The sequence below is a fragment of the Capra hircus genome, chromosome 14, assembly GCF_001704415.2.
Source record: "Capra hircus breed San Clemente chromosome 14, ASM170441v1, whole genome shotgun sequence".
NCBI lineage: Eukaryota > Metazoa > Chordata > Mammalia > Artiodactyla > Bovidae > Capra > Capra hircus.
Genome location: NC_030821.1, coordinates 65,287,975 through 65,314,327, shown reverse-complemented (window position 1 = coordinate 65,314,327; position 26,353 = coordinate 65,287,975). Strand labels below are relative to the sequence as shown.

General features: G+C 45.3%; 1 protein-coding gene across 1 annotated transcript; it reads left to right on the top strand.

Moving 5' to 3' along the window:
* DERL1 (derlin 1) lies at positions 275-25,343 on the top strand. The gene is made up of 8 exons (XM_005688870.3): positions 275-617; positions 10,215-10,326; positions 14,438-14,502; positions 15,522-15,548; positions 16,080-16,175; positions 17,906-17,958; positions 19,396-19,506; positions 23,488-25,343. Exons 1-8 carry the CDS (start codon positions 465-467, stop codon positions 23,624-23,626), a joined length of 756 nt encoding a protein of 251 aa, XP_005688927.1. The 5' UTR covers positions 275-464; the 3' UTR covers positions 23,627-25,343.

Genomic DNA, 26,353 nt, shown 5'->3' with positions numbered 1-26,353 from the left:
CTTCTCCTTTAAATACTAGCCAAGTAGACCCACCTGGATTATAAACCCACAGGACTAGGTAGAGGGCGTTCAGTCTCGCCATTGGCCGGAATATTTGTCGTTGCTGCTGGCAACCACTGTTCCCCACCAGTCGTGTTGTCGGCCCGGCCCGGCCCCGCCCCTCTCCGCCCCGCCTCCGAGACACCAAGCTTCTACCCAGTGGTGAAAAAGTATGCTTGCCCTTTAAGCGGCGGGGCTTCTGGTCAACTTCGTCGGCGGCCGCCGGAAGGGGAAGTTTCGCCGCCGAGCTCTCCCTTGCTGGTCCGAATTCGGTGGCGCCACGTCCGCCGGTCCCCGCCTTCTGCACCGGGGGCTGGGGCGGCTTCCGCCTGGACATTTTCCACTCGCAGAGCAGGCCGCGTCGTGAGGGGGCCGGGACGGGGAGTCGGGCGGCTGTGCGCATCCCGGCCACCGAAGAGGCGAAGATGTCGGACATCGGGGACTGGTTTAGGAGCATCCCGACCATCACGCGCTATTGGTTCGCCGCCACCGTCGCGGTGCCCTTAGTCGGCAAACTCGGTCTCATCAGCCCGGCCTATTTCTTCCTCTGGCCCGAAGCCTTCCTCTATCGCTTTCAGGTACTGACCGACGACGGGGCAAGTGGCGCCTACAGACCCCAAGTGGCCCCGCCGCCGCGGAGCGTAGAGTGGCCGGTTGCGGACGCGCGGTGCCTGATGGGATTTGTAGTGCAGAGGCTCCCGCGGTTTAGGGCGGGGTCCTTTGGTCCGGGAGTCGGGTGGACGGACGGGTGGACTGCTTTGCCAAAGCGTCCGAGCGTGGGCCTGGATTGCTGGAGACACGGAGGCTCCAGGGTTTGGCTCGGTGGGAAGGGACTGATTTTTTCCTTCTGTTAAGATTGTGCTCCCCGCCCCCTGGGCTCCGAGAAGGCGCCACTGGGAAGGTAAGACTGATAAGTTGTCTATCTGTGGGACGCCAGTGAGTGGCAGGCTGGGGCCACCTGGAGCACCTGCCCTCCGACCTCTCTCTGCCATACACGTGGATGGCATGTGGACGTCGCCTTGCTCAACCACCAGCCGAGTTCTTTTTATGTTAATGAAGTTTCTTCCCAGTAGGAGTGATTTGAAAGTCCGAGGTGCAAAGCGTGAGTCTGTGTGTCTCCGACGTCCTTAATATCTGGCAGGTCGTAGTTGAATTTATGAAGGACCGAGTAAAGAGTAAATTGCTCCAGAAATGGATTTTTTTTTTTTTTTAAGCATTAAGGAAACAGTCCAGGGTAATATTCCTAGTAAGCGAATATTAGTTTTCTGGAGGTTTATCTTTATTCACCGGATTCTGTGATTTAAATCTTTAATCAGTGCAGGTGGGATACTAAGATCTGACATTAATTTCAACACATTGTTTGGACTGTGGGTAACACTCTCTTGTCTTCTCTCTCTTCACTGGCTATTTCTTAGTTTTCTTTGCTGGTTCCTCATCTTCCTGATCTTTAAATACTGTGGTGTACCCCAGGCCCTCTTTTCTGTATTCTCCCTAGCTGCGGGTGATCGCGTTTAGTTCATGGCTTTAAACCATTTCTACAAGCTGAAGTTTCTCAAATACAAATATACATACTTTCAGTCCAGATCTGTCTCACTTCCAGACTTGTACGCCCAACCATGTACTTGAAATGACTACTTAGATGACTAACAGACATCACACACTTAATGTGTCCAGCACTATACCCTTTCCCCTAGGAGTAAATAGCAACTCCATTTTTATAGGAGCTCAAGCTAATAGTCATGGAGTCATCTTTGACTTCTCTCACATCCCACAGTCTGTTAGCAAATTCTGTTTACTTTAGACAAATATCCAGAATGCAGTCCCTTTTTATTCTCTGTTGCAAGCCATTTTCATACCAGCCTGGTTCCTTTCAGTCTTAACTCCAGACAGTTAGAGTGATCCTTTTAAAACATAAATCCATGTCCTGTCAGTCTTCTGCCCAGATCCTTTTAATGTCTTCTCAACTGATTGAGTGAAGTTCAAGTCCTTTGGCCTGCAAGGCCTCCTACTGCCTCTCCGAGCTCATCTCCTCCTACTCTTCACCTTGTACATTAGGTTCCACAGTGGGATCTTTCCTGTTTCCTCAGCACCTAACGCCATCCCTCCTCAGGACATTGGCACATGATGTTTCTCTGCTTGAGTACGGTAAACATAGTTTACGTCTTTACCTCCTTCAAGTCTGCCCAAATGCCACCTTATTGGCATTTATGATTGCCCTAAACAGTGCCTCTCCTTCAGTCTGTCTCCCTTACTGATAATTTTTCTTGCTGCATATCACCCCTTGGTGTCCGTCAGCCTGCTTCCCTTCAGAGAATAAAACTCCACAAGCACCACTTGTCTTGTGTATCACTCTGTTACCTGGATCCGTGTTTGGCACATAGCAAGTGCTTACTTATTGGTTGAATGCATGGAACCAGTGCTGGGCACTAGGGGTACAACAGTGAACAGGAAGAAAATAAGAGAGAGGCATGCGATGGTGACTTTGATAGAGTATTCTAGAACGACCTCAGAGAGTGTATTTGAACTGAAATCTGAAAGATGAGCCAGTTTTGGGAAGATGTGGCTCTGGAGACAATCTTTGCAAGAAGAAGAAAGAATAAGTGAAAGGCTTAGAGGCAGGAATTAGAATCAGGAGGAAGACTGAATGGTTAGTGCAGTCAGTGGGAGGGATGAGGATTAGTAGGGAGGACAGAGAGATAGCCGGGGGTAAGTATAATAAAGCAAAGATGGAAAAGTAGGCTGGGGCTTTGTGGTTGAACTTTAATTTGAAGGCACTAGAAAGGCAGAGCCTTTAGAGCCTTTTCACTGAAATATTCTCTTGGCTACTCTTTATGGGGTGAGGGGAGGCCCTGGTGGCTCAACAGTAAAGAATCTGCCTGCAATGCAGGATTCGATCCCTGCATCAGGAAAATTGCCTGGAGAAGGAAGTGGCATCCCATTCCAGTATTCTTGCCAGGAAAATCCCATGGACAAAGGAGCCTGGCAGGCTACCGTCCCTGGGGTCACAAGAGAGTCAGACACAACTTAGCGACTAAACAACTCTGTGGGATGGACTTGGTGTTGTGAATGGTGGCAAGGGAGGGCTAGGTAATGGGACCAGTGAGATAAGTCAAGTTAGAATGCAAGAAAGATGGTGATTTGGATCAGGGTGTCTCAGAGATAGAAGTGGATAGGTTTGGAGTTGGAGTGGGCAAGATTGCAGCCTCATGGATGCAAAGGGTGAGTGGGTGAAGAAGCAGGTCTCAAAGAGGTAACTGTTTTCACAGGAGCAACTGAGTCGCTGGTGGAGCCCTTTTCTGAAATTGGGAATGTTTAGGGAGGCCGAGTTTTGGGGGTGGAGGAGGGTATGATAAAGAGTTATATTCTGGCCATAGTAAGTCTAAAGATCCTGTAGGCATCTGGGTGAAGTTCAGTAAGGCAGTTGGGTATTAGAGGATGATCTGAGTGTGCAGCCAGAATTGCATATTCTTTTCTATTTGTTTTGGTGAAATGTTTGTTGCCTGGGTGAATGCTGTGCACTTTGTGCCCAGCGGCATGTTAGGTAATGTGCAGCGGTCATAAATGATCGTAAATAGTAAATGGGCATAAATGAGAAGGGCCTAGTCAAAACTGGCTCTTCGGCTCTCCTTGCAAAACCTTGGTTACTTCTGTAGTCAGCTTAGGAAAAGCAAGTCTTTCTAACAGACTGTGCCAAGTCCCTTCAGTTGTGTCCGACTCTTTGCATGGACTGTAGCCCACCAGGCTCCTCTTCTGCGTTGGTAGATGGGTTCTTTACCACTGTCGCCATCTGGGAAGCCCTCTAATAGATTCCAGGTGTATAATGTTAAAAACGGTGAACTGATCAGAAAGGTCATCATTCATGTCACACTTTGCGTAGTTTTCCCACCTTCCTTGGGTTATTTCTTGTGGGCTTGTTATCCTGAGAAGCGGGGGAAGCTGTTGGCAGGAGGCAGGACCGTGTGCTGACTGCCCAGGTGTGGAGAGACCAGTATCTGTCCTTTCTTTCTGCTGCTCTGACTCCTGCTCTTTCTGAACAAGTTTAGCTTTCAGACCCGCCTGGTGGAGCTCATTTCAGCTGAAGCAGTTGAAGGAAAAACCACATCTGAGAGACTGATGGATGGAGGCAAACAGTGTGTGATGTGCTTTCTGCAAGAGGCTCATTTTTTTCTTTAAAAGCTGCATCTTTGAACAACTTGGGGATGGTCGATTTAAAATTGAGAATTCATGTTGCAAGTGAGGAGGCTACTTTTCCTCCTTATCCGTGGGTTTCCTATGAGAAGCTTGTTGGTTTGGAGCTCTGACGTTTGTGACGTCGGTTTCTTAGTCTGGGTAGATGGAAAGGCATAGGTGTGTGTTAAGACTCACTGTACTCTTGTCCACAGTTCTTCATCCTTCACGCCTCACACCCATCAGTCAGCTAGTCCACAGGGATGAAATGGCTCCAGATTGGTCCCTGATTAACTGGAAGAGAGACGGCAATTTGCTGCTGCCCTTGTGGTTTCTGAAATGTCTCTCAGGGCTCCCTGCACGGGGATGTTTCATTTCTTTGGGCAAAATAACATCACCTCCTTACATCTGTGTTGGCTTCTTCATAGTGTACCTCGTTGAGCCCCCACAGTCATCCTGAGGTCAGTGTTATCCCAGTTGATAGACAGCTGCCGTTTCAGTTTCTATTTTGGTGAGTTTCAGATAGTTCTCTTAACTCCTTTGCATATCTACCAAAATACAGAGTGAAGTGTTTAACAAAACATTTTTGAGTGTGATTTCTTTCTAACCAAGCATAGCAAATTATTGTTCCTTCTCTGTGAGGGTAGAAAGACTGTGGATTTCCAGCAGTTGAGTCATGGTCCCCAGGCCTGGCTCAGCCCCCTTGCTAGTGGCATGCCCCCAGGAAAGCTGTTTGTCCTTTCTGAGTATCGGTTTCTTCACTGAAAGTGTGTTAGTCTCTCAGTCGTGTCTGACTCTGTGACCCCCCATGGATTATATAGCCCACCAGCATCCTGGAATCCTGGTGGCAAGGGAATTGCCAGGATATCCTTGCCAGGATTCCCCAGGCAAGAATTCTGGAGTAGATTGCCATTTCCTTCTCCAGGGGATCTTCCCGACCCAGGAATCGAACCTGGGTCTCCCACATTGCACGCAGATTCTCTACTGTCTGAGCCACCAGGGAAGCCCTCTCTTCACTGAAAGTGGGGATAATTTATAAGTTAACTCTGTGGTCACTCCAATGATTATGACATGCTCCTTTAATATTTTTTGGAAGAGTAGGAAAGTACAAATTACACTAAATGAATGTATTGATTATAAGGCATATCCTAATTTTGGAAACAAAAATGATTATCTTCAGTTCGAGGAAAAATGTTATCTACTTCATGCCTCTCTTATATAAAAACATGGAAAAATGTTTGTGAAGTGCCCAGTAAATAGTCTGGTGGATAATCGATTAAAAAATAGTGCCTATTTTTATTTATTAGCCAATTCCTGCCTTTGCTGCCTTCTCTCCTTGAGCAGTAATATTCTAATTTTAATCTGTAATTGAAATGTAACTGTGTAATGCTGAGTTATTTTCCTGTTCTTTTGGTCCTGTTAAAAGCATCCTGACTGGAAATGAGAAGATACCAACTCTCAATTTTTCTTAATTTGTTTCCAGGAATAATAAGAACTGGCACCAGCCAAGTCGGTTTTCGGGCCTGGTGGCATATTTTCCAGGCTTTTGCTCACAATATTGCATTTAGCCTGATGACAGCAAGCCTAGCAGATTGACACCTGAGTTTGTTGGGGAAGCATTATATAGACACACAACTGGGAGGGGAATGAACTTGGTCTAGGGGCTGAGCATAAAAGTAGCTTCAGGGTTTGGATTTAGAACTTTAGTGGCAAGTGTCCTGGTATGTACAGTTTTTAAATCTTTCCTTTGCAGCGCTCTCCACATTACATGGTTCTGCTGTGGTCTGTACCTAAGGTTACCCATTAGCTCACAGCTCCATTATAAAACTTTTTGTTGGGTTACAGTATATAGGCAGGATATACGTGTATATACGGGCTTCCCTGGTGGCTCAGCTGGTAAAAAAAAAATCTGCCTGCAATGTGGGAGACCTGGATTCATTCCCTGGGTTGGGAAGATTCCCTGGAGAAGGGAAAGGCTACCCACTCCAGTATTCTGGCTGAGAGAATTCCATGGACTGTATAGTCCATGGGGTCGCAAAGAGTCGGACACAACTGAGCGACTTTCCCTTTCATATATATATATATGTAAAATAATTGCCTTGTAGCTAGCAACCAGATTAAGACACAGAATATTGCCAGCATCCCCCAAAACCTTCCTACTGCTCCCTTCTGGTCACTCTCATCTCCAGGGGTAACTACTGTCTTGACTTTTGATGCTGTAGATGGTTTTTTCTTAACTTGTCCATAAATGAAATTACATAAATATTTATTTTTGTGTGTCTAGCCTCTTTTCAGCAGTTTGAGAGTCACCCACATTGTTGTGCGTGCTTACAGACTGCTCATTCTTGTATTGTTCCCTTGTGTGAACACACCACCATTTATTTACCCGTTCTTCTGGTAACAGGGTTTTGGGGGGAATTCTGGCTTTGGCTAGGATGAATAGTGGACACTTCTTGGTGAACATAAGTATACGTGTATACCTAGGAGTAAAATTGATGACCCCTATAGCTAGTTTAAAGTCCACAATTGAAATTGAGCGCCTTTCATTTGTTTTTCTTGCCTGTCTAGTGTTCCCTTCCCCATCCCCTTTCCCCCGCCTCCCCCCGCCCAAAAAAAGGAAAAGCTGGAGTTTGCTAATACCAGCATTTGGCCCTTTGGTGCTCTTCTTTCTTACTTACTTGATGACCCAAGTAGAATTTTTTTTTTTAACTCCAAATCAACCAGTCCTTACTGTTGCAGACAATTTTTTGTTTCTGATAGTAAAAACAAACAAAAAAACTACCCTAGGCTCTGGATGGCATTTGTAATGTTTTCAGTAGCACGTTGGCACATTGTTTGGGAGATTTTCATTCAAGGGTAGTTGAACTAAACACTCATCAGAAGTCGCTGGACCAGTAGCTTACGCTGATGAACAGTGTCTGGTGTTTCTTTGAAGGCCTCTATGCCAGGGAGCACGTGGGTTTCTTGCCTTCATTAAGTGAGGAACTCTGGGCATGCTACTTCAACTCTAATGAGGGGCCTAGTTTCCTCTTGAAAAGGTGAGTGGTGATGCTTCCTGCCTTGGGGTTTCCACGGAGTTAAAATAAGATGCTTGCCTGTAAATCCCATGCCCTTTGCACTGCCTCTGGCTGCGTCTTAGGGGTCAGGGGTGCAGGCTTTCTAGGGTCGAAAAAGTGCCTTTACCACTCCTAGCCCTGAAAATAAAGCCATTTCCTTATACTAACTGTCTCCATACCCATTAGAGGAGAGGAGAGCGTTTAGTTGGCTACATTGTTCAATGGGGATTTCAAAAATATATTACATTGTGTCCTGAAATGATGAACTATCTCCTGGTGTTTTCATATTATAATTTTAAAGTAATACAAAGATAATTCCAAGTCCCTTAGGTCAGTGAGAGCAAGTATAACTCAAGGGTAAGCTTAATGAACTGGGGAAAAAAGTGCAGTATTTTGACAGTTGCTGATTTCCAAGGCACAGGTGCATACAGTGGCTAAAAATAGTGTCGTGTTGTCAGTGTTAATGAAAAACGTAGTCAAAAAAACCTGGAGGTGTCTTTTCCAAAATCAGGCCTCGAGTAACATAGAAGAATGTGGGGGTAGATTAAAATGGGAATTTGTAAAAACCCAGGTCAGCACGTGTCTTTTAAAAGATATTGTAATGATAGTACACCCACACTTTTTTTTTTTTTTTTTTGGTAAAGCACTTTTTTAATCTACTTTCTTAATTGCAAGCTTTGACAAAATCTGAGTCAAGGAAGAAGAGAGTCAAAGACAAATGTCACAGGGTAGATGAAGATGCAGACTCAAAGGTCGAGACATTTCCAAGGCCCCACGGGTTCCTAAGAGCCAAGGCCACAGCTCACTTGCTTTTGGCCTTTTACCCCCAGTGTTTTTCTGAAGCAGAGAGTGTGAATTTGTGGGCTTGCTCTCAGTTCATTTGAGGATTCTACAAGCAGTATAGTAGTACTGAAAATTTTTACCAGTTTTAATTATACCTTATAATAATGATGTCACTTGTGAGAGGCGTTGTAAAAATAGGGGCCTAGTGTCATAAACTCCAGAGTCTGGCTGTCTGGGACAAACTTTTCTAAGCTCTACCAATTATTAGCTATTGCTTAACCTTTTTTCATCCTGTTGCCTCATCTATAAAATCCACCTCTTGAATGCACATGAACATAATAGCACATTATTATTTTTTTTAAACCATTGACCAAAATGGATAAAACCAGTGAGGACGTCATTCCTCTTTTATGGAAACTGCGGCAGAAGAGTGATAACATGTAAGCCGTGGCTGAGATCTCTTGTCTTTTCAAATCATTTCCAGGGCTCTTTCCGTCTGACTGTTCTGTTTCTGTGATAAAATTGTGAACAAACCCAAATGAATTTTAACCTGTGTTGTTTTACTGGTTTAAGCACAGGGTTGCTGGAAAGTGACTTTTCACGGTATGGAAAGTGACTTTTCACGGTATGAAAAGTGCATTTTCCCCCACTGGGAATGAAGCTCAGAGGGTTACAGTCCTGTACTTGGAGAATGTGACCTGACAGCCATGCCTGGCCAGGCCCCATGACAAATGCCCTCTGTTCCAGCCACACCCAGATTATTAGCCGTACCCATACATTTATTGTACTCTCACAGTTCTTTGAGAGTTTGTACTCATTTTTCTGAGACCAAAGTTCCCTTCCTTGTGCCCACTCTTGCTTCTTTGAACAGGCTCCCCATTATTGAGACCTCCTTGATGTAGGGACCCCAGCTTTCATACTCATGCAGGAAGACACGCAGCTGTCAAGCCAAAAGCCAGCGTTATGATGGCTTTTCCAAAAATCTGGGAAGGCTGCCATCTTCAACCACTACTGTTTGATGTTTTGGAGGTGTTAGCCAGTAAATTAGACAAGAATAAGATACAAAATGTTATTTACAGGCTTCCCTGATAGCTCAGTTGGTAATGAATCTGCCTGCAATGCAAGAGACCCTGGTTTGATTCCTGGGTTGGGAAGATCTGCTAGAGAAAGGGTAGGCTACCCACTCCAGTATTCTTGGGCTTTCCTTGTGGCTCAGCTAGTAAAGAATCTGCCTGCAATGCAGGAGAACTGGGTTCAGTCCCTGGGTTCAGTCCCTGGGTTGAGCAGATCCCCTGGAGAAGGGAAAGGGTTGAGCAGATCCCCTGGAGAAGGGAAAGGCTATCTGCTCTAGTATTCTGGCCTGGAGGATTCCATGGGGTCACAAAGAGTTGGACGTGACTGAGCGACTCTCACTCAGAGTTGAGTACTTGGACTGCATTGAGAGCTTGGGGTCTTACCCACTGGGCCACCAGGGAAGTCCTGACACTGTAATTCAGTTTTTAAATTTTTATTTATTTATTTTTGGCCACAGTATTCAGAATCTTGGGCTTCCGGTGGCTCGAGTGGTAAAGAACTCGCCTGCTAATTAATGCAGATGTGAGAGATGCTGGGTTGGGTAGATCCCCTGCAGAAGGGCATGGCACCCCACTCCAGTATTCTTGCCTGGAGAATCCCATGGACAGAAGAGCCTGGTGGGCTGCAGTCCAGGGGGTCACAAGTGTCGGATACGACTGAAGCTCTTAGCAGGCAGCTCACATTTGGAATCTTAGTTCCCCCAACCAGGGATTGGATCCACGCCCCCTTCAATGGAAGCGCAGATTCTTAACTGCTGGACCACCAGGGAAGTGCCCTGTAATTCATTTGTGATAGGCATAGCTGTTAGCCTGATCCTAGTAAGGATTAGCCATATACTTGTGTTTATTGATAGTTTTCAGTTTGTCTAGAAGTATTTATTGTTTGTTAAATGATGCCATCTTAACTCCATGGACTTGCAGGTTGATGGGACTGTAGCTGATAAAACTTTTCTTCAGTTGTTTTCTTAAATTATATTGGTGATAGCTCTTATCACTGAGGAGAATGTTTTGCAAGGGTTAATTTTGTTAAAAGAAAAAAAAAAAAACACCTCAGCATAGAGAAACTAACAGCTGTGTTTTGTTTTGGTCTGGACAGATTTGGAGGCCAATCACTGCCACCTTTTACTTCCCTGTGGGCCCAGGCACTGGATTTCTTTATTTGGTCAATTTGTACTTCTTATATCAGTACTCTACTCGACTCGAAACAGGTAAGTCATCCCTGGTTTGTTTAAGTGTTGTTTTTGTCTGTTTTGCTAATCCGTGTATTCATGTAGTGGAGGAATTTTGAGGGCAGTTAGCATGTATAAAGAAATGACTCAGGACTTCCCTGGTGATCCAGTGGTTAGGAGTGAGCACTTTCATTGCCAGGGGCCCAGGTTCAATCCCTGGTCAGGGAACTAAGATCCCACAAACCACACAGTATGGCCAAAAAAAAAAAAGAAAGAAAGAAATGGCATAACGATGTAAACGTTCAGTAAGTAGTAACTGTGCCAGGACTCTACAAGGCACTTAGATTGTTTGATTTTTAATCCCCACAGGAGCATCGTGGGGTGTCAGCGGCAGCATCACCATTTTGTAGGTGACAGAGATACGAGGGCAGAAGTTTCCACATTTTGTTCATATCCTGTGTGGCGAGGTGGTATACCTCTCACTTATTGTGACATCTCCTTCATTTCTGTCACATGGCAATCCCTGTTTTTTAAGGCACAGTTGGGCTGAAGTGTGTACATCTCCTAAATTGGTGTTGAAAAACACTGCTTTATTGCAAGTAAAAGCCTAGACTTTGTCTCTGTAAGTGAAACACTCAACTTAAAAAAAAATTAATTTGTTTATTTTAATTGGAGGCTAATTACTTTATAATATTGTGATTTTTGCCATACATTGACATAAATCAGAGAAGGCAATGGAAACCCACTCCAGTACTCTTGCCTGGAAAATCCCATGGACAGAGGAGCCTGGTAGGCTGCAGTCCATGGGGTCACTAAGAGTCGGACACGACTGAGTGACTTCACTTTCACTTTTCACTTTCATGCATTGGAGAAGGAAATGGCAACCCACTCCAGTGTTCTTGCCTGGAGAATCCCAGGGACGGGGGAGCCTGGTGGGCTGCCATCTCTGGGGTTGTATAGAGTCGGACATGACTGAAGCGACTTAGCAGTAGCAGCAGACATAAATTAGTCATGAGGAAACACTCAACTTTTAAAAAATATACAGCTAGGATTTATTTATTTTTTGCCATACTGCGTGGCATGTGGGATCTTAGTCCCCCAACCAGGGACTGAACCCAGGTCCCCTGCATTGGAAGTGTGGAGTCTTAACCACTGGATTGCCCGGGAAGTCCTTAGAGGCATTTAAAAAAAAAGACTTATTTATTTTGTCTGCGTTGGGTCTGAGCTGCGGAACGTGGACTTAGTTGCCCCACAGCATGTAAGATCTTAGTTCCCTGACCAGGAATCGAACCCATGTCCCTTGAATTGGAAGGCAAATTCTCAACCACTAGACCACCAGGGAGGTCCCCTGAGAGGCATTTTTAAAAACAACTTTATGGGTCTATAATTCATATACCATACGGTTCCACCCATTTAAGGTGTATAACTCAGTGGATATTCACAGAGCTGTGCAGTCATTGCTGTAATCCATTTTAGAACATTTTCATCACTGTAGCCGTTCCCCGTTTCTATTCAGTCTCATTTCCCCTGACCTTGCTGCAGCCCTCAGGCAACCACTCACCTGTGTTCTGCCTCTTTTCTGATAAATGGAATCATATAATCTGCAGTCTCTTGTATGACTGGCTTCTTTCACTTAACATGGTGTTTTCAAGGTTCTTCCATGTAGTATTTATGATTATCACTTCATTCCTTCTTTTTAATTTTAAAAAATTATTAAAAAAAAATACTTACCTGGCTATACTGGGTCTTAGTTGCAGCATTCGAGATCTTTAGTTGTGCCATGTGGGATCTGGTTCTCCAACCAGGGATGGAACTGGAGCTCCCTGCATTGGGAGCGCAGAGTCTCAATTGGGAGTCCAGTCTTCTGTAGACCACGAGGGAAGTCCCTCTTCATTTCTTCTTATTGCCAAGTTACGATGCCGTTGTATGGATTTACCGCATTTTGTTGTTCCATTCATAAGTTGATGGACATTTGACTTGTTTTCTCTTCTTTGCTGTTATGAATAATGCTATACAAGCATTCATGTAGAGAGGAACTTTGAGATCTTTCGATTTAACCCTTTCAATTCACAGACAAGAAAACAATGGTCTGGAGAGGTGGTACAAAGCCGTTTGAGAAACACAGCTAGGACTGGAACCCAGTTTACTGACCCCCGTCTGCCTTCCACCATACAGTTTCAAGATAACCGTGCGACAGAATGCTTGCCACCTGCATTTTTTCCTGCTTGGCTATTTTAAGTATCTAGCAGTGTTGGCTGGTTTATAAGGATTCTGATGTGAAACTAGAAGACTGCAATTTGAGGACCAGTTAATTTGTAAATTTCCAGTTGCAAGCTTGCCAAATAATACAGTACTGTAGTTTATGTAATTACAGTATTTTAAATATTCAATCTAAAGAATCCTTAGAAATCACAAAGCCAAAACCACAGCAAAAGAAGCACAGCTGTTTCTAGAATGTAGAGATTTTGTGAAGAGTTTCAGCTCTGATACATCATCCTGATTCCCTCCCATTAAGCATCCTTCAAACCGTGGCTAGAGTGTGCCTTTGAGGTGGGGTGGGAGGTGGATAAGGAAAAGAGAAGCGACTTTTGCCTGAAATCTAGTTTCTTTTAGGTAGATTTTCTTTCTGCCTTTCTGATACTTGTTAGGTTGTTATTGTTACTTTATTTTTGTCTGTTTATTGGCTGCAGTGAGTACTCGTAGCTGCGTTTGGGCTTCCTCTAGTTGCGGCGAGCAGGGGCAACATCGTTGTGGTGCATGGACTTCTCATTGCGGTGGCTTCTCTTGTGGCAGTCCACGGGCCTAGAGCATGTGGGCTCAGTGGTTGTGGCACAGGCTTAGTCGCCCCACGGCACGTGGGATCTTCCCAGACCAGGGGTCTAACCAGTGTCCCCTGCAGTGGCAGGCAGATTCCTTACTGTTGGATCACAAGGGAAGCTCGATTTATTGTTTAACTAAAAAATTGTAGGTTTTAACGGCTGGTTTCCATTTACAGTTATTAGAAAGTATTGGCTGCATTTCCCACGTTGCGCAGTGCCCCCTCGAGCCTGTTTTGCACCTAGAAGTGTGTGCCTCCTGCCCCTCAGCTCCGTGTTGCCCCCCACAACTAGTGACCGCCAGTTTGCCCTCTGCCTCGGCGAGTCTGCTTCTCTTCTGTTATGTTCACTAGTTTCTTGTATTTTTTTAGCTTGTTAGGGTTATTTTTTAAAAGTGGACTCTCTATCATATCATTGTGATGGGGTGTGGAGGGGAGGGGAAGTGGCCGAGATAGAGGGACCTTGGCCTCTTTCGATTCTTTCCTCTGCCCCTCTCCTAGTCTGCCAGCGGGAGGCGCGAGGACCGTCCTCAGAAGGGAAAGCGGGGCTAATGTCCATTTTTCAGCCCAGTAATAAGACAGAGCCTAGGCTCACTCTGCTTCTAAAAGCCGGGTGGCTTTGGTCAGGTAGCTGTACTTCCTTGTCTGTAAAAAGGGGGATAGGTCTTCTCCCCCTCCCTCACTTGGGGGAGGAGGAGGAAGAATCAAGGCTGCGGAAAGTCATGACTTTCCGCTACTCTCCACTCCCCACCATCGCTGTTCTTTGCTAGAGTGTGAGCTCCTGGAAGATGGAGACTGAGTCGTCTCAGTAAGCCCAGTGCCGGACCGAGAGGTAGCATGTGTGTGTGTAAGTACAGCCCCGTGGGGAGGAGTTACAACGGTAGGCAGTATGGATGTGATTCCTCCTGACAGAGCTTACGGGCAAATGGGTGAAGAAGGGATGAACCAGGCAATCACAAATGCGCCTCCATCTCGTGATGAGAGCTGAGAAGGAAAGTCCAGCAAGCAGGCTGTGAGGGGCTTCACAGTAGCCGTGACCTGACTGTCCTCCCTTTGGATCTCTCCTGGCTCTTGCCAGTCAAGCAGAGCATGTAATGGACTGGAATTCAGTCAAGAGGGCACAGATTAGCCTTAATACCCGGGTGACTTGACTTCAGGGCTTTACTGCAGACGTGGTTTTAGGTTTTAAAAAAATGTTCTTTTGCTTCTGAGGAGTGATTTAAAAATATTCTCATGTTTTTGCTTCCTCCATAGTTTTTTGAAGTATTTCTCAACATTGAAGTTTCTTTGTTCTGAAATTCCGAACCATGACATTTGACTTATTTTTGTTTCCAGGAGCTTTTGATGGGAGGCCAGCAGACTATTTATTCATGCTCCTCTTCAACTGGATTTGCATCGTGGTATCCTTTCATCTGTTATTTGGGGCCAGAAATAACCAGTTTTGTTTTCTTTTTTTTCAGGTTTGGGGAAACAGGCAGTAATCTGTAGAACGTTTCCAGTGGTAGTCATTTGCATCTGTATTTACTGTAGTTAATAATTAAGAATCGTTAAAGTTCTTTCCAGTAGCGGTTGTAAGTCACATAGCCCCAGAGCGATGCCTTCTCTTGCTGTTGTCTTTGTGGGGCTTTTCCACATTTGGTTGAGTTTTATTACCGTCCCCTCTTCTGGTCCCCAGTTCTCTGTGTTCTCGGGTGTGCCAGCTTGTTGACTGCAGCACAAAGAGATTCCGTGCCGTGAGACAGCTTTTGAAAGCTGCGGTCCTTATCAGAAACCTAATTTGCAGCCAGCATCCTTTCCTGACTTCAGTGCCGTCCGGTAATTCAGTCCCTCTGTGAGGGCCCTGCGGGCCTCTCTGCTCTCTGTGTGTCAGCCGCGGTTGTCAGCAGCCTTGCGGCTTGCAGACCTTCCCAGGTGGTGAGTGCGGCAGAAGGGGCTTGTCAGCTCCAGCCCGGTGCAGAGTTGGTGAGCTCAGAATGGCTCTGGGGCTCAGCGTCCAGTGAAACCTGACCAAGAGCCCGAAAAGTGTGGCACTTTGCACGCCCTTTCCCCTCCTCTAAGGGAAGAGAAAAAGCTTGTTTTGGACTTCACCTGTGCTGGGGAGCGCTGAATGACAGTAGAAGCATTAGCTCTTTCAGGGGGCACAGGCCCCTCCATCTGCTAATTGCAGTGGCAAAGCGCAGAGGACACAGGCGACCAAACTGAATCATGGGCCAAAGCAGTTAATTTCTAGTTTCTTCATCATTGGAAAGTCTAATAACGTGCTCACAGTGACGGTGATTAGATACCTTTGTGTTCTGGGGTGTTTTAAGCAACCTGAACTATAGAGAAGTGTTTTTCGTTCCAGAAACTGGAATGAAATGAATTTTTATTAGGTGTGGAATGATGTATTTGTGTCTGATCTTTAACTTGACGAACCAAGATTACTGGCTTAGCAATGGATATGCAGGTAAGTGTCCCTTGAAACTGTTTGCCCTTTCATATGTTTCAGATTTACTGTTAATGGCCTTCGACAGAAGTTTAAACTTCGAAAGAAGTTTCAATTGCATTACATTACATTAATTACACGGTATTTTGAAGATTCTAACGTGAGTTACTTAAATCATTACCTTCCTTGCTCATTTCTGGTTTCTTTCCAGAAATGTGCATATACATGGATGTGTATTTTTTTAAAGTTGAGAATACACCAAAAGTAAAGCTTTTTGCATACTTTTTTCAAGTAACAGAACTTGACCCTGGTATTTCTGAATCTATCCCAAATAATGTAATTGTATTTTATTAGAGGATTTTAAAGCATGCATTGCATGTTTAAGTAAAAGGGCCAATTTATAATTGTGGTGAGTTGAATTTCTTTTCTGCATTTTGAATAGCCATGTGAGAATTTATTTGGAGGAGAGAAGTTAAAAACAAAAAAAAGATAGATTCACGCTAAGCCTCTGTTTTTAGCCTTATCTTTACATGTTTGCTTCTTTTGTTGCAGTTGCTGATGATTCCTCTGATCATGTCAGTGCTTTATGTCTGGGCCCAGCTGAATCGAGACATGATTGTGTCATTTTGGTTTGGAACACGATTTAAGGTACTCTAACCTAGTTGGAAAAAAATCTTGCTCTTCCGCCCAGAGGTGTACTTTCTGACATGTCCGGCAGAGGTCGCTGGAGAGCAGTAAACCATCGGCAGGCCCCTTCTCCCCTCCTCAGCTCCCCTGGGTTTCTTTAGTCAATCCCGCCTCCTTTGCTGACCTCACTCCCTCTGGACCTCAGGCCCCTCAGGTGTGTGTCCTGAGTGAGCTCATGGATGTGAGTGTGGTAGAGGGAGGGAAGGAAGGATACTCAGATGGAGCCCTCCCTTTAAAAATCTCTTCTTACCATTCCCCTGTTAGGTATTTTACACTTAAGCTGAAACAGATTGGTTTTTTGCCCCCCACCCTCCAACACTTCCCTTTGTGCCTCCTCTCACAATTTTCCACCTGTAACATCGTTTTGATTTTCTTCCTTGTGTAAATCCTGCCCATTCTTAATCTGAGTTGGGACTGAACATATTTCTTTCTCTCCTGCCTGGAATTGGTCTTGCCTTTGGGCTTCTGAAATATTTTGTGTTCTTCTTACAGTCCTTACCACATTCTGCCTTCAAGTTATTGATATGTAACCCTTTCTTTCCCAGTTTGTGATATTTTGTAACTCCTTTAGCTCTTAATGGCACCCCACTCCAGTACTCTTGCCTGGAAAATCCCATGGACAGAGGAGCCTGGTAGGCTGCAGTCCATGGGGTCGCTAAGAGTCGGACACGACTGAGCTACTTCACTTTCACTTTTCACTTTCATGCATTGGAGAAGGAAATGGCAACCCACTCCAGTATTCTTGCCTAGAGAATCCCAGGGATGGGGGAGCCTGGTGGGCCACCGTCTATGGGGTTGCACAGAGTCGGACACGACTGAAGTGACTTAGCAGCAGCAGCAGCATAATGTCTTGACTCTGTTAAGGGGTGTTAACCTCAAGTAAATAGGCTGCCAGATATATCTCCAGCCCAGACGAGTTTACTGGCGACCGGTAGAGAGCTTCTATAGCCATGGCAAGCCACATCCTGGTCCCTGCACCCGGTGGTAGGAGAGTGCTTTTATAGAGAGGAAAAGGAAGTCAGCAGGGCTGTGATAAACAAAGCTGTTCATTGGCTGAATCCTAATAAGGAAAGAAGTCTGTTTTCTTCCTGTTGGGCTCAGCTGATGAAACAGGATGTGAGAGCTCCCCCTTCTGGTCTCCCAACCCTACTTCATTGAGGTTTGCTGTTTATAAAATTTTCACAGGGGCTCAAATGTTGAATGCATCTGGAGAGCTGTCTTATTTGGGAGTATTAGTTCAAGATACTGATGTATAATTTGATAAGAATTCAAAGTAACCGTGAAATATGTAAAAGGAGAACCCAAAACAATAAGCTGTTTTATAGTTGATTGGTGACAATTTGCTGGCTGGAGCCTTCCTTCTTATTATGGACCAGTTTTTTATTAGCATCCACAGGCCATTCGTCTACTTTCTAAAGCTGTTTGTTATAATTCAACAGGTCCTGTATTACATCTGAAAACTATGAGCAAAGTACTGTCTCTCCAGTTGCTAACATATGAATAAGTATAATTTTAGATGGAAAGTTTCAAGTGTACTAGGAGTGATGCTAGATTGAGCTAAGGAATTTTTGCAGTGACTTTCCAAAGGATGTATGAAAACCCTTGTCAGGACAACCTTACCCAGTTTAGCCCCCTGGTAACTGTATCCTCTGCAGGTGTAGTTATTCATGTTTCTGTATATTCTCTCCTAGGCTTGTTATTTACCCTGGGTTATCCTTGGATTCAACTATATCATTGGAGGCTCGTAAGTGATAGTAGATTTATTTAATTTCAAATTAACCCTTGGAAGACTTCCATTATTCTTTATGTTCTTTCCCTAATCTTTATAACACTTCGAAGATTCTCAGCATTGATGACACTTTTGAAATAATCTCATTTGGATGTGATTGACTAAAATTACAGGGCTTTAAGCGCATTTAACACTGAATGGTTTTTTGTAGCTGTTAGTTTGTTGTCATAGGATAGCTTCCATATATGTGTTTTCAAATAAATATTTATTTCTGGATTCACTGTCCAGATTGAGCAAGTATAGACCTAATTTTATCTGAGCCGTCTCCTCTGTGCATAAAATTCATGTTTTTATTTTTAAGGCATTTCCAAAACGCCTTGGAAACTGTTCACCAGTCATAAGAATGCACAGATTCTCAGATGGGAAGTTTTGTCAGTGATTTGATAGTACGAAAGTTTGGGCCAAACGGGGTCAAATTTCTAGTCTGGAATTAGACCCGAGGCTTAGGAAAACCTTGAAAGGATCCATTCATAATTTCGGAAGGAGGATTTCAAGATGCAGCTCTTCTAAGAACTCCTATTTCTTACACTTCAAAATATTTTTAATGTTTTAAAACAGATTTTGATAGTACTACTTCTTAACTTGATGATGTCTTTGCCCTATGGGGTTCTGACTTCTGCTGTGTAGCCCTAGGCAGAAGGGAATGAGTTGGGTAAACAGACTCTGTTTAGAGCAGAGCAAGTCCTGGGCTTTGGTCTGGGAGCAGCTGTAGACATGATCGGTCCCTAACAGGAATGACGTTGCAGGTGGAGACAGAGAAGGATATGTAACCGTGGGAGTGGGTCTGTAAAACCTTGAAGTGGCCGGTATGTCAGCCATGGGAAAACTGAAGAAGGGCCATGTTTATTTTAGGTTTACAAGGTGAAGGTCAGCTTTCCAGAGTGATCTCTCTGGTGTCCTGCAGTCGAGGACACAGGAGGCGAGGGAGGTGTGATCTGTGGCTCCAGGCACAGGAGGAGCAGACATTTTTCATCCTTCCTTCCTTCTGTGACTCTCTCTTGCCAGCCTTCAAATATACCCCTGTTTTGCAAATATGGTGTTTGTGACTGAAAGCGTTCAGAAGCTTACAACTAACCCCCACCGCTTCCTGACGCAGGAAAGTAGCAAAAACAATGTTTTGAGAATGGGCTGGGGCTTGAAAGAGATGTCAGAGAGGCAGCTGGCCTTGAAGAGCCCAGACACCATTGGTTCAAGAGGACTGGATTTTCTTCTCATTCAGAATGTGCGCGCCCCTCAGACTGTACAAGGGCTCACTGCTGAGCTGTCGCAGCCTCCCAGGGACCAGAAATGAGCTGCCTCGAGGGATCTCTCCCCTCTGCTATTAGCTAAAACTTGCTGCGGCTCCCTTTACTGCTTGAATGTCTTAAAACTCACCTGGCTCTCTGTTTGCAGGGTCATCAACGAGCTAATTGGAAATCTTGTCGGACATCTTTATTTCTTCCTCATGTTCAGATACCCCATGGACTTGGGAGGGAGGAATTTTCTATCCACGCCTCAGTTTTTGTAAGTGCTTCTACCCCCTCTCGTTTGACAGTCCCTATGGTCGTCTGCCTCCCGATAAAGACTCCATGAGGGGTAGGAGTTCCTCTTTGTCTGATGGACTTGCCTTGGTCACTCTAAGCTGAGGTCCGCTCTTCTAGAGCCTTCTATCTATAAAACCCCGAAATGGCCTGTATGTCAGCCATGGGAAAACTCAAGAAGGACTGTGTTTATTTTAGGATTGCAAGGTGAAGGTTAGCTTTCCAAAGTAACCTCTGTGGTGTCTTGCAGTCAAGGACACAAGAGCCTGAATCCAGGCTCCAGGAGAACAGGGAGCTGTGGGCTCTGTCGAGCAGGCGGGGCGCTCCTGAGTGGCTCCAGTGTGAGCATCAGGGGGCCAGGGGGGCAGAGGGGCAGAGGTGCCAGTTTTACCCAAGATTTCAGCTGAGGAAGGCGTCAGAGGGTAAGTAGGTTCATCGGTTAGCAGTGTAAAACACTTTTATATTTAGTATCATAGGCTAGAATGTTTAAAGGATTTTGCAGCGTTAAAACGAGAGACTGGAGGGTTGTGTGCTGCTTCCTGTTGTGTTTGCAGGGTGTGCTTAGGGAGAAGGCTGAGGGCCCAGCTTTGGTTTGGAGGCAGACTTGGGTTGGAGTCCCATTCCCCTCATCGACCAGTTTGGATATTGGGAAAGTGCCTGAGTAAATTCCCCCCAACTTTCTTTTGAGTCTGTGAGTTGAGGGGTGGCCCCGTCTCACAGGATGGCCGAAGTGGGGTTCACCCTCACCAGCGCAGTAGTAGGTACTCAGTAAATATAAGCTCTCTCAGCCTGAAGTTGGGGCGGGGATGCAGGGGCGGGATTCTGATGCACACTCCCACCCACTCAGAGATGCTGACACACTTAAGTGTGTAAGCAGTGTGACCATCTTGTCAGGGAAGCAAATGGCTGTTGGAGAAGGGACCAGTAAAATCACCATCTGGTGTCGCAGCCGGCCTGACAGTCACTCCTGATCTCTGGTTGAGCATATGTGGTGATAGCTTGCACTTAGAAGCTTAAAAAAAAAAAGCAAAAAAACCCCTTTTCACATCTTGCTCATTTTAATGTTCTGCAGTTTGCCATTCTTCCAAGGGGCCAATGAAGCCAGTAAAACTTGAGTGCCTCCCCCTGTCCTCACTTTCATAGGCTAGAGGAAGGTATTTGAAAGTCCTTCATTGTGAAATATACAGAGAAGTACACTATTGTTGTATATGTGTGTCTTTTTCTTCGTTTTTTTTTCCCCCCTTCATTAAGAGCATGAAAAGAAACTTGTTTACCGTCTGAGTCTTGAGTTGCCTTGAGGCTAAAAAAAAAAAACTGATGACCAATCTGCTTTCTAATTATCAAAGGACACAATTACAGCAGGCTTGGATTTTTAATCTAGGTTTATCAAGTCTGATGGCAGATGCATCATTTTAAAAAAACAAAACAAAACTTGTTGCTTTAGGGGGCAGCCAAGAGTTATTTTACTTTAAACGGCCATATTCTGATTTAATGGCTTGGAGACATTTCTCAGTTGTGGGCAACAACATGTATGAGATTCTAGTGGCAAAATCAACAGCCCACTGGAGCCTGCCTTCCTCATGAGCTTTCCCTGTTGGTGGAAGCCCTTCTGTGAAATTTTGCATAAAGATCAGATGACAAAATGTAGCTCCTTACAGAAGCAGTAACTGCTTTGAAATTATCATAAATCTTTGTTGATTATGTATAATTGGGTATCTTTTTATACTAATTACTTGCATTTAATTTCACTATCTGTTTAAGCAGTGGCGATGGCTTCCATATTGTCTCAGAGTCAGAAGCAAAGCAAGACAGCCCTGGTGTTGCCTTTTTTAAGTCTTCCAATTTATTATATACTTTGGAGGAATGTTATTTGTGCCAGAACATTATGAATGTTGGGAAACCAGTGCTTGGAAATACATGTTGATTTAATGATCAAGCTGAATTTGCTGAAAAGGGAAGATGTGAATTACAGAATTCTAAGGCAGTCCGTGGGGTCGCTGAGAGTTGGACATGACTCGGTGACTTCACTTTCACTTTTCACTTGCATGCATTGGAGAAGGAAATGGCAACCCACTCCAGAGTTCTTGCCTGGAGAATCCCAGGGACGGGGGAGCCTGGTGGGCTGCCGTCTATGGGGTTGCACAGAGTCGGACACGACTGAAGTGACTTAGCAGCAGCAGCAGCAGCAGCAAGATGTGTCAGTCTTTTGCCTTCTGCTTAGAAAAGTAGACAGGGGCTTCCCTAGCAGCCCAGTGGTTAAGAAAACGCACTGGCGCTGCAGGCAGCAGAGCTTCGGTCCCTGGTTGGGGAACTAAGACCCCACATGCTGAGAGGTGTGGCCAAAAAAAAAGATAGAGCCTCTTCTGTTATTTTTGTTTTTACAAGGGGTTTAATTGTCTTTCTGGAGAGGGAGCGTGCAGCTAACAGGGTTGATGTGTAAAGATATGAGGACTTTGGTCACTAACTGCTGTCATCTGAATCAAGCACTCTGTATGCTGTGGGGTGGGGTGTGAGCTCCAGAGTCAGGCTGCCTGGGTTTGAATCCTGCCTGTCACTTCAGAAGAGCTCGACTCAATTCTGCCTCAGTTTTCCCATCTATAAAATGGGGTAATAATAGTACCTGTTGTGGCAGTTGTGAAGATGAGATGCATTTTTAAACAAGCGGTACCCAGTGTGAGGGAAATGCCTTATGATAAAGTTGAGCTCCTCAGGCTTCCTGCTGTGGGCAAGTCACCCCTTGTGGTTTGTTTTTGGTGCCAAGTGAAAGTGAAGTCACTCAGTTGTGTCCAACTCTTTGCAACCCCATGGATTGTAGCCTACCAGTCTCCTCAGTCCATGGAATTTTCCAGGCAAGAGTACTGGAGTGGGTTGCCATTCCCTTCTCCAGGGGAGCTTCCCCACCCAGGGATTAAACCTGGGTCCCACATTGCAGGCAGACGCTTTGCCATCTGAGCCACCAGGGAAGCCCTTGGTGCCGTGAGGGGTTTAAAACGGGACATCAGGTCACAGTCTCTGTGCGTCAAGGCAGAGATCAAGCCATCAGGTCTGATAAGTGGAGCAGGTGAAAATAGATGCTCAGCTGACTAATAATCAAGGAAGGGAAACAGTTGGAAAAACTACTGAGAACATAGAGTCCTGGGTTTACATTTTCTTAGCTGTTCTGTGACTCTGAATTTATTAATTTGTAAGTTGGGAAATCAGCTAACCTTTTTGGGCCTCAGCTTTCCCACCATCAATGAGATGGAAAGAATGCAGTTGGAGGACACACAGTGAATGAACTTGAAAACACGCCCAAACTCCAAGACAAAAAGCCGCCTTCTCCACTGTCCCTCGATGGACGTGAAGAATCCAGTTGCGTCATGGAGATGCCGTGGTTGCGGATTTGTCCTTGGAACTGAATTTACTTAGGGTCCTTTGAGCAAGCTAGCTACATGTTTATATAAACCAAAATGCTATATAGATGGTTCTGGTTGCTGGGCTTGTGGGTGTTAATGTTTTTGTTTCCATACTTAACTGTTCCCACATAAATTGCTTTTGTAATCAGGAAAAAAAAATTAGAGTGTGATGTTAGTGTGAAACCTTAGTTTAAAAAAAATCATGAATAGCGAGTGCCTTCTGTGGTCAGGGCATGGAGTCCACCAGGACTTTGGATTGTAGCCCACCTCTGTCCATGGGATTTTCCAGGCAAGAATACTGGAGGGGGTTGCCATTTCCTTCTCCAGGGGATCTTCCCGACCCAGGGATCGAATCTGTGGCTCCTGCATTGCAGGTGAATTCTTTACCTGCTGAGCCATCAGACAGAGTTAAATGAGACATTGTCCTCAGCCTCTCCGTGGCCACAGATGAACGTAATTCGATGAGACAGATGCCACGGGAACCCCGGGCAGGGAGATAAGGATGGACAACTCCGTGGAAATGACTTTGTGGTTTTCTCTCATTTTGTGTCTCGTCCACTGTGCTCCAGGTACCGTTGGCTACCCAGCAGAAGAGGAGGGGTGTCGGGGTTTGGTGTGCCCCCAGCTAGCATGAGGCGAGCAGCCGATCAGAACGGCGGAGGCGGTCGGCACAACTGGGGCCAGGGCTTTCGGCTCGGGGATCAGTGAAGGAGCGGCCTCTGGCCTGCCCACCAGCCTTTCCACTCAGATGACGTTTCCTCCCAGCTCAGGGTGACCTTCACCACTGAGTTCTAGCTGATGCTGTTGGATCTGACCCACACTGAATGTAGTCTTTCAGAACAAGACAACAGTTTTTTAAATCCTGGAAAAAAAAAAAGAGTGTTCCTCGAGTTTCATGATTCTCATTCAAGTCCTTACTGCTAAGAAGAACAAATTATCAACTGTGCAAATTGCAGAACTGGCCGTATTACCATTATTAGTAGTATTATTTTTTGATGTCTTTTTTTCCTTTTCCATCTGAGTGATGGGTTTTGGCAGGTCTGGCTCTGCCGGCAGCAAGCTGGGTGTCTGGCATTGGGTCACCAGACCCCTGTCCACGGGGCTCTTACCTCTTCCTCGCACACACGTCTCCTTCCTCCCCCCCGTCACCCCCTATTCCCAGCTAGAGGAGTCTGCCCGGAAAATGGTTCTGCCTCTGACCAGCTCTTTATTTATTGACCTTTGCCACGGCTTGGCCACAGAGACCTGTTGACAACGTTTCACAGTGGCAGAACCGTAACCCTAGGGCAGAAGCCAGAGCAGTGGACGAAGAGCTTCCTTGGCCTTTGGAATTGCCGTGACCTGCTGTCAGTTGTCACCGTTTGCCACCTCACCAGCTATTTTGATTAAAAAAAAAAAGAAAAGCACCGCTGAGTCAGTGAGGACTCCAGATCGGTATTAATGAGGCATCAGAGTCATTGCTAGGTGTTTTTTTATCCTAAGTTAAGTGATCAAAACTCTAGTGGAGTTGCACCTTTCATAGAGTCTGGGTTTAACCCAGGGCAGGCAACTGTGTAGGGTGCTGTGTGTACCCAGAGTAGTGGATTTGCATTGTGCTAGAAAATTCCAGCTCACATTGGCCACAGGGAGGCCTCGTGGAAAGGCACCTGGTCATTGACCCTACTTTGTTCTCATTCTGGGTATGTGTTTATTGAGTAGAGTGGAGGGGAGAACTTTAAACTCTATTTAAGTTGTCTTTTTTTGGGGGGGGAGTAAACCAGCCCCCCATCTACACCCCCATGGCCATATGCTTCAGTTAGTTGTGAGGAGGGTGCAGCTCCTTGTCTGTAGATCTTATTTCAGGTGTTATAAGCACATCTAAGTGAATCCCATAATTCTGGGTTGTAATGGCTTTAGACTCATCTGTGTTTGAAGGGCTTTTTCATTTTGAGTCATGAAGGTACATCAGACCAACTTCAATACCCACAAGTCTTCCCTCCCGCCCCCCTGCCAAGGTGGGCTTTTTCCATCAGAGCTGGGTGTGTCACCAAATAGCTTCTTATTCTGAAGGCTGCGGTGTTTCCCACAGGTTCTTGTCTCCTATTTCACTCTGAAAGTGAACCGCTAGGATAGGAGCAGTGCTGAGTGGCTGCCGCACCCCCAGCCGGCTAAGAAGGCTCCGGACTCTGGCCCTGTGGTTCTGTGCAGGAAGCGCTGGGCGCTAGTAGGCTGGCTTTTTGCCCCGCTCTGAAGCAGTGATGTGTGTTATTCCAGGAAATGGCTGTTTGAAAACAGCTCCTCGGTTTTCATGAGGTTTGTTTGCGTGTACCTCTCCATATTTAATTTATATGATAACACAGGAGACGGGGAGAATATGAACCCCAGCTGTCACGTGTTCTGCTGTTGACCTGTGGCCACAATAAAATTTACTTGTGAAATTTTAAAAGCCCTTCTTCCTATTATGTCGCCCTAGCACCCACCAAGCAGAAGTGGAGACTCGTGTGTGTGTGTGTGTGTGTGTGTGTGTGTGTGTGTGTAAGAAGAATCTCATGGTAAGTGAGCTAGTTTCCTGCACGCCCTCTCAGCAGCTCAAATTCCCAAGAGCAAGAGTCTTTCTGAAGGTTCCAAGTATTGTTTAGAATTCTTCAAGGCCAAGTGTTCACTACATTCTCCCTTTCAAGCAAATTTAAGAAGCTGATAATCTTATGAATTTTTGTCTCAGAATAATTTTTGCTATGCAAGCTATTTGAGATTTGCTTTGGCAAGGCAAGACATGATAGTGGATTCTCTCTGTGAAAGGGAAAAGAAATCCTGATTTTGTATAGATTCTTTTTTTGTAACTAATCTTTTTATTGGTAAAAACTATAAATTAAAACATACAACTTGATGGTCGTCTGTCTTAAGTTTCTGTATCGCTGCTCTGCTGTCTCTTTAGATGGGATGTTGTTTATGTAGCCAGTCATCTCTCGGTGTCCAGTGTGTGTTGCTGTGATAGCGACACAGCAAACGTTTTTGTAGCTACTTTCGTTCATCTGCTGGAAAATAACCTGTAGGATTCATTCTTGGAAGCAGGGTTTATAGGTTTTCATTATAATGAAGCAGGGCGGGGCTTCCCTGGTGGCTCATGGTAAAGAGTCTGCCTGCCAGTGTAGAAGACATGGGTTCCATCCCTGATCAGGGAAGATCCCGCATGCCACAGAGCAGCTAAACCCATCTACCACGATTGCTGAGCCTGTGCTCTGTAGTGCTGCATAGAGCCCAGGAACCACAACTATGGAACCTACGTGCTGCAGCTACGGAAAGCTGTGTGTTCTAGAGCCTGTACTCCACAGTAAGAGCAGCCACCGTGATGAGGTGCCGTGCACTGCAACAAAGAGGAGTCCCTGCTTGCCACAACTAGCAAAAAGCCTGCACAGCAACGAAGACCTGGCAGAGCCATAAATAAAACTTTACATA

Bases quoted from the DNA above. Each gene is read 5' to 3' on its own strand.
- DERL1 (XM_005688870.3), top strand. From the start codon at position 465: ATGTCGGACATCGGGGACTGGTTTAGGAGCATCCCGACCATCACGCGC. The intron at 618-10,214 runs GTACTGACCGAC...TGGTCTGGACAG, and splicing joins CCTTCCTCTATCGCTTTCAG to ATTTGGAGGCCAATCACTGC. The intron at 16,176-17,905 runs GTACTCTAACCT...ATTCTCTCCTAG, and splicing joins GGTTTGGAACACGATTTAAG to GCTTGTTATTTACCCTGGGT.